The following is a 7,156-nucleotide window of genomic DNA, read 5'->3' as shown; positions in this document are numbered from 1 at the left end:
GAAGAATCCAGCACCGACTTCATTCAGATCTCTTCTCTTCGCGGCGAGGCACAACTATCATCAATGGTATGAATTCTATCTAATTTTCGAAAAGAGGATGAAACGTATATGAAAGAAATGTCAGATGGGCGTATTATGTTATAGGCTGTATCGTATATAGGAAACATTAAAATCACTAGCGTCTGTAGAGTCTACAGCATCAGGTCTCCTGGGTCGTACTACATAGATATATACATCCAAATCATATTGGCAAAAGAAATACGATTTAATTATTGGCATTTGATGCCTGATAGGTAAATGTATGGATACAGTGGGACCTCGTTACAACGAACTTCAGGAGGACGAGAAAATCAATTTGTTAAACCGATAGTTCGTTCTATCTCAATTAAAATGATCTATATGAAATTATTCTATTTGGGAGAAAATGTTTGCACTAGATTTGTAAAAACCGATAAATCGATGAATTTCTGAGGTCGTTACAACGAGGCTCCATTGTATTTCATATTCAACATTCGAAATTTTGACTATTTTATTTTTTGTTCGGGTTTGTAATATTTTACGCTCTGAATCTATCGTTTTCGAGGTAGACCTACATGAGGTATGTATACGTACCCCAAATATTTGGCAAAATATCGTTGAAAAACAAGTCTCACGGAATTATGATAGACTATAGTTGAATGCTCGTAGTTTTTAATGTCCGTTGTCAACAAAATATGCGTATTATAATCATTTCGTTCAGATAACCTATTTATAGATCTATGGCGTAAACAGCCGGTACCAGTTACAAGCACTGCTAACCTCGCTATATAGAGCGTATTACAATATGTCGAGATATGGAAAGTGCATACTAACTAGACTACTAGTAAACAGCGGATCTAGCAAAGCAAGTTGCCGAAATGTCGTGTCAAAAATGGTGCCGCCATCGAGGAGACTGTCTTCTGCAGCCGCCGCTGCTGCTAATGCGCAGGGTCGTTTAGACCTAGCGACTGCTTACAGAGCTTTAGATAAGCTTGGTTTGAGTGAAGGTGTCTGCAACCATCTCTCGTTGATGGTACCGACTGCTGCTGCTAAACAGCGTGATGGTGAAGATGTCATGTTATTGATACCGTACGGTTTACACTGGAGTCAGGTAATAATATAAAAAACGACATATTTTGTGACGGTTGATCTTAAAATTCAAATTGCTTAAAAATGAACTAATTCAACTGTTGGAAGTTATGAATGGGCTAGTACTTCTGTTAAACGAGTTCATGACCTGCTTGTTTCCTATAGTCGTGAATTCACGATTTGATTCAGCTGTTACAAATTATTGAAAAATGAAGTGATTTTTAACTTTCACTGTGGATCCGGGCGGGTTTCTTGGTTTATTTTCAATTCGCGAATGACGCCGATAATTATCCATTTACAATATTTTTTATACAACTGAAAATATTCCGACGAACTATTTTTTTCAGGTGACCGCGTCTTCTTTACTCGGTTTAACGAGAGACAACAGCGTCGCGGAAGGGACCGGTCAAGCGGAAACCACGGCAGCTACAATCCACAGAGGAGTCCACGAAATTTGTCCCGGAGCTACTTGCGTTATGCATACGCACATGCCCTACGCTACTGCACTTGGTAAAATTTCAAAAACAATTTTGATCCAAGAACATATTAAATATTAAATTAAATATTATATACTTCATTTTCCAAGGCATTTCAATTCCTCTAATTTTGTAAATCATCAATGGCAAATGTTCTAAGATCTTCATCAGCGGCATCACAGGACAGAAACTTGGAATTATAAATTGTAATTCAAGTTTCTCATATCAACAGCTTTTGTTCATATTAGTTTTAAATAAAACACTGAAATCCCTGTCAACTGAAGATATAAAAACCTTCTCCACAGATTCGATTTCATAGATTTCCGTCGGCTACTAAAAACATTTTAAGCCTGTTGTTCTGTCTTGAGGTGAACAGGGTTCGTCTCGTGAAACCAAGATCCGAACGGCATAAAGCAATACAAACCAACAAAACCTTACAAAGTCTAAAGCAGCCGAAAGATCTTGGTTTCTGTTTGGTAAACCTGCAATATTACACCCCGTATATTTCTGGTATGGCACTTACGAACTTATGTTCATAATATCTTTCAGCTTGTCTGGAAGAACCCAAACTGGAAATGATTCATCAGAACTCGCTTCGGTTTTACAAGGGTGTGGCCTACGATAGTTGTTATAACGGTTTGTCTGAAGATCTCGCTGAAGGTGAGCGCTTAGCTCGCTGTCTGGGTACTGACACAACGCTGTTCATGGCCAATCACGGAGTTATAGTAACCGGTCGAACCGTCGCTGAAGCTTTCGATAAGACGTATTTCCTCGAGAGAGCCTGCATGCATCAGGTAGATATAGCTATCAGCGATATTTGATTTCGAAACAAAGAACAGTTTTGCCACTGTACAATCTGGATCCAGTGCCATCGTTTTAGAACAAGGTCAAATTCGGGACACAGTTCTGGATCAAGATTGAACTGATTAGAAATTTATTAATTTTCAAATATTTGCCTCATAAATGTTGAACTGGGTCCTGATATTGGCGTACTTTTCTATTTAACAGGTGTTGGCGATGTCTACAGGACGTAAATTAAAACTGGTCGATCCTAAAATATGTGAAAAAACCTACAACGTTTTCATGAAGGATGTTTTAGATTATGCAGACTGTCATTTCAGAGCCGTACAAAGAGATATACTAGAAAACGACCCGCGAGTTGCGCAGTAAAACAACCAGAAACTCGTCAGTGGTGTTGTGTGCTATTCCATAATTTGGATTTGTTCAAATTCCCATTTAGAGAGTATAATTTATTCTCACAAAAAATCGATGACTTTGTGTTTGATGTAATGAGACTTTGTTTATTCGTTATTACAGACATTTTAATCCGATAATTCGGTACAAATAAATGTTATTTTCACGGTTTCATGAGAATTTTACAATGAAACAGCGACTACAATGTCCACTCCTTGCCTCCCAGGAGAGAATGCCCAGTTTTCTATTCCTGGTAGAGACAAGCATGTTCTGGCCATGGTATTTGGTAAAGCATCACGATGACTCTCATAAGTCATAGGGTTTGACTTGACATTAATTCTTACATTTGAATCAATTTTTCATGCCCCTAAAAAGTATAATACACATTCTTCACTTCGTTTCTTTCGCTGATTCTTTGATTTTGTTGTCTAGAAATGCGCCATTAAACTGGGGTAAACCTGACAAACTTATCGAACTTTGAGCTTATCATCGACTATAAATCATTGATATATGATTGTACTTTTCCGTGAACTTAAGAGATTCACCAAGTCCTGATATGCGATATAGTGACCGGTTAGCGGCAATCTGTACGACTACGTACTGGCGCTGAGGTTCACAGCGAACTGACGAGGACAGTAATAAACAGTAATGTTTCTAGTGAGGAGTTTAGCGCGTAATGTCGCGTCCCGTAGCGCGGCTGCTGGATGGCGATGTTTCAGCGACCAAGCGGCGGTCTCTGCGGCCGCTATAAACAAACAGGCGCGTCTGGACCTGGCGACCGCGTATCGGCTGTTGGATAAAGAGAGGTTGAATGAAGGTGTTTGTAATCACCTGACCGCCCGCGTTCCCAGCGCTGATGGCAAACACGAAATACTACTGCTAATACCATACGGTATGCATTGGAGCCAGGTACGGATTGTTTCCATCTAATTTTAGTGAAATACATTCAAGCTAAAGCTCGAGAAATTTCAGTTCGTATTGAGTGGTCGCACTTGTTTCAGGAGAGCGCCTTTTGGTAATTGTTCTGCTTTTCACGGAAGGCGCTGTACAAATTCTTTATCACTTGTGACGGGACTGGTTGCTCAATAACGACCAGCAACTAGCTGACTGGTTGCTCAATAACGACCAGCAACTAGCTGACTGGTTGCTCAATAACGACCCGCAACTAGCTGAACCTGGTTGCTCAATAACGACCAGCAACTAGCTGACTGGTTGCTCAATAACGACCAGCAACTAGCTGACTGGTTGCTCAATAACGACCCGCAACTAGCTGAACATATTCATTACGGGTTTCATATCTTCCCTTTGCATTATTTTCTACAATCATTTGTGTAAATCTGAAAGATAGAGAACGTTGGTCAAAGGTCGGTTTGTTGACCGTCGAGTCTAAGCTCATTGTAAATCTATAACCAAACCAATCTGAAAACTAAAAACGTAAGGCCAAACTTCGACCAGTACTTAAGATACGACACGATATATATATCATATGAACATTATGCGTTTGATATAATTATGCAGGCTTTTCATATATCGACCTATATACATATGTTTTCATAATAATCTGCGCAATTTATTTTTTCCTCCATACAAGCACTCCGTGTAAAATAATCGAATTCATTCGGTAGATATCATTTCAATGTTCGGTATCTGAAGAATACGTCCCACAGTAATCACCTCCCTCTCCCCCTCTTCCCCGGGACCAGGGGCCAGTTTCACGAAAAAGTTTAACTCAAATTTTTTGATTAATTGCCATTGGTTACTTCATGTTTTCAATGAGGACAACAATTCAAACTTAACTGTTTTAAGCTTACACTTTTTCGTGAAACTGGGCCCTGTTGCTCAAATTTGTTGATTATAACTGTTATGGTGACGATAAAAAAAAACTTTATTTCAACCACGGTATTTATCGTGTCACTGAGCTTTAACTCATGTATAACCAGACCTTGCATTTCCAATCTATGTGAAACACTCTGAGTCCCTGTTAAGACGATGGCAAAATCTTTAACGGATGGTTTATTTCAGCATCTGACTGACTATATCCTAATAATTATCTTTAGGAATATTGAAGCACTTGGATTTTACCATACTTAGATTTTTACCCCGCGCACGAATACCAGTATATACCATTTTCTTTTCGTATTCTTATCTAAGGTGACTGCATCATCTTTGATCGGAGTGACCAGAGATGGGAAAGTGGTAGAAGGCGACGGCATTGCGGAGCTAGCTGCTGCAACAATACACGGTGGTGTCCATAGTAGCAGACCTAATGCCCATGTCGTACTACACACACACATGCCATACGCCACAGCTCTCAGTAAGTAGAATATCTCTGTGAATCTGTCGTCCACGGGGTCTTTAAGCCTCGCGCACATCGACACTGCGATTGGAGACAACTACTTGCTACCGAACGATTACCCCGCGCACATCGAAATCTAGTTACAACCGGTCAGTTGCAGCAACTGCATGGCGCGTGTCGATCGTCGAGATCCAGAGCGCGCACATCGACGAATATGACTGCGATTGAGTACAACCAGTTGCACAAAAGTAGAACATGGGCAACTGGCTGGAACTGGAGATAGATCGACGCTTACCAATCGTAAGCTCGCTCACATCGACACATTCAAGCAACTGATCGTATCCAGCCAGTTCCTCTCATGCGCCGAAAACTGCCTTGCAACTAGTTGTCTCCAATCGCAGTGTCGATGTGCGCTAGGCTTTACACCCTTTAAGCGATTAACTAGGTTGGTTATGATTCTTTTTCCAACTTGAAGATTGAAATAGGATGATTAATACATTCGAACTCTAAAACCGAGTGGAACTCATGAGATATATTCTCTTTTTTAGCTTGTTTGAAAGATGCGAAGATAGAAATGGTCCATCAAGTCAGTTTACGATTCTTCAAAGGTGTCGGGTACGATCGGAATTATACGGGATTTTCCGATCATATCTCCGAGGGAAATCGTCTGGCTGAAGTTATGGGTACGCATAATGACGTTTTGATGATGGCGCATCACGGTGTTATAGTGACCGGACCGACCATCGCTCGAGCGGTCGATGATCTGTACTATCTGGAACGAGCTTGCATGTACCAGGTAAATATTTAACAATCAATAAAAAGATGGGGCACTGGTAACGTGCTGCGTCAATGATCCACCAGGTAGCGGTTGTGGGCAGTTGAGGTATTAACTACTGTGGCAATCGAGGATCCGCAAGGTGTGCTAGTGTAGATTCGGTTGTCTACACAGGTTAGAAATAATGTAACATGTGACAATCGAGGAACCATGAGATGGCATGCTGCCCTCATAGTGCCACTAGTAAGCTACTGCGGCAATCGAGGTCAGGGTCAGCGCTCTGAGTAGGGGATTAGAAAAGATGATGGTGACGTATATAGCTTAGATCATGTTCGTTTTCCGTTACAGGTGCTTGCTACATCGACGGGGAAAGAAATTCAGACAATCGACGACGAACTTGCCGAAAAAACGTATCATATGTGGAAGAAAGACGCGGACACCTACGCGAATTCATTCTTCAGCGCCTGGCAAAAACGATTACTGAAAGAAGATCCCAGTATTGCCGACTAGAAAAGAGACGATAATTAATCAGAGGCCAGTGTTGTCCAAAAAAGAATTTGAGCAACCGCCCCACGACGAATGCACGAAATTAATAATTCAGACATATTGTATTTTTCAATCTATTCCCAGTCGAGAGAAAGTCGGCGATGAGCTTTCTTCGTCGTTTGTATCAACAAGCGTTTAATAGAGATCTTTTTATGTTCATCTTTTAATCTTTTTCGTTCTTGGTTTCCTAAATTTGGGAAACCGTAGTTTCATCAATTAAAACTGTAAAATTGAAATTAAAGCAACAAAAAAAAACCAGATATACGTCTAAAAGGCACATCTTGTTTTCATTTTCATTTCCCGCAGAAATTTAATTCTCATTTATCACAAATTATGATACAATCTCTGCAAAATCAGTTTTAATGAGAATAACTGTCGATATTGAGGAACTTCGGCAGCGATACAATCTGTTAGGTGTAATCCATCATTCGTTTTTCTCGTTTTACATCCGAACTGATTTTATTAAGATTCCGGCTGTGTCAGAGAGAGCTCGTTTTAAACGAGGTTGTGTCACTTCGGTTCTAATCGAACTCGGATCCGATGGTTATACTCAGTTTCCCTGGATGTATAAAAGTGCTGTGATACCATCTATTCGTGTCGAGTACAACTGAAAAACAAAAGAGTGAAAAATCACGATCAAAATCATCGATTTGAAGTAAAAGATCCACAGTAATAAAACAACTAAATTTACCGACGTTTCGACCTAATCTTATGTATTAAACTGGTCTTGATAATATTAATGAGTTGCAACGTGAAATACTC

General features: G+C 40.1%; 3 protein-coding genes across 3 annotated transcripts in view; 2 read left to right on the top strand and 1 right to left on the bottom strand.

The window, feature by feature from the left end:
* Positions 1 to 761: 761 nt before the first annotated feature.
* LOC141901416 (putative aldolase class 2 protein CC_1201) lies at positions 762 to 2,917 on the top strand. The gene is made up of 4 exons (XM_074788630.1): positions 762 to 1,129; positions 1,455 to 1,617; positions 2,133 to 2,377; positions 2,592 to 2,917. The coding sequence occupies exons 1-4, from the start codon at positions 824 to 826 to the stop codon at positions 2,751 to 2,753; spliced, it is 876 nt and encodes a 291-aa protein (XP_074644731.1). The 5' UTR covers positions 762 to 823; the 3' UTR covers positions 2,754 to 2,917.
* A 411-nt stretch (positions 2,918 to 3,328) lies between these two features.
* LOC141901417 (putative aldolase class 2 protein CC_1201) lies at positions 3,329 to 6,652 on the top strand. The gene is made up of 4 exons (XM_074788631.1): positions 3,329 to 3,686; positions 4,929 to 5,091; positions 5,622 to 5,869; positions 6,197 to 6,652. The coding sequence occupies exons 1-4, from the start codon at positions 3,426 to 3,428 to the stop codon at positions 6,356 to 6,358; spliced, it is 834 nt and encodes a 277-aa protein (XP_074644732.1). The 5' UTR covers positions 3,329 to 3,425; the 3' UTR covers positions 6,359 to 6,652.
* Position 6,653: 1 nt separating this feature from the next.
* LOC141901415 (bifunctional arginine demethylase and lysyl-hydroxylase JMJD6-A-like) overlaps positions 6,654 to 7,156 on the bottom strand; it is a 3,426-nt gene continuing 2,923 nt past the window's right edge. The window contains exon 4 of the mRNA XM_074788629.1: positions 6,654 to 7,001. Within this exon, the coding sequence (XP_074644730.1) occupies positions 6,916 to 7,001 (86 nt within the window). The 3' untranslated portion in view covers positions 6,654 to 6,915. The remainder of the gene's footprint in view (positions 7,002 to 7,156) is intronic.

Source organism: Tubulanus polymorphus, chromosome 3 (genome assembly GCF_964204645.1).
Source record: "Tubulanus polymorphus chromosome 3, tnTubPoly1.2, whole genome shotgun sequence".
Classification (NCBI taxonomy): Eukaryota; Metazoa; Nemertea; class Palaeonemertea; order Tubulaniformes; family Tubulanidae; genus Tubulanus; species Tubulanus polymorphus.
Note: the sequence above shows the minus strand (reverse complement) of the source record. Positions and strands in the feature narration are given on the sequence as shown.

What these genes read in the sequence shown, in the direction of transcription:
- LOC141901416 (XM_074788630.1), top strand. Translation starts at nt 824, where the DNA reads ATGTCGAGATATGGAAAGTGCATACTAACTAGACTACTAGTAAACAGC. An exon ending in GCCCTACGCTACTGCACTTG is followed by an intron (nt 1,618 to 2,132) that starts GTAAAATTTCAA and finishes AATATCTTTCAG; the next exon opens with CTTGTCTGGAAGAACCCAAA. An exon ending in AGAGAGCCTGCATGCATCAG is followed by an intron (nt 2,378 to 2,591) that starts GTAGATATAGCT and finishes TCTATTTAACAG; the next exon opens with GTGTTGGCGATGTCTACAGG.
- LOC141901417 (XM_074788631.1), top strand. Translation starts at nt 3,426, where the DNA reads ATGTTTCTAGTGAGGAGTTTAGCGCGTAATGTCGCGTCCCGTAGCGCG. An exon ending in ACGGTATGCATTGGAGCCAG is followed by an intron (nt 3,687 to 4,928) that starts GTACGGATTGTT and finishes TTCTTATCTAAG; the next exon opens with GTGACTGCATCATCTTTGAT. An exon ending in GCCATACGCCACAGCTCTCA is followed by an intron (nt 5,092 to 5,621) that starts GTAAGTAGAATA and finishes TCTCTTTTTTAG; the next exon opens with CTTGTTTGAAAGATGCGAAG.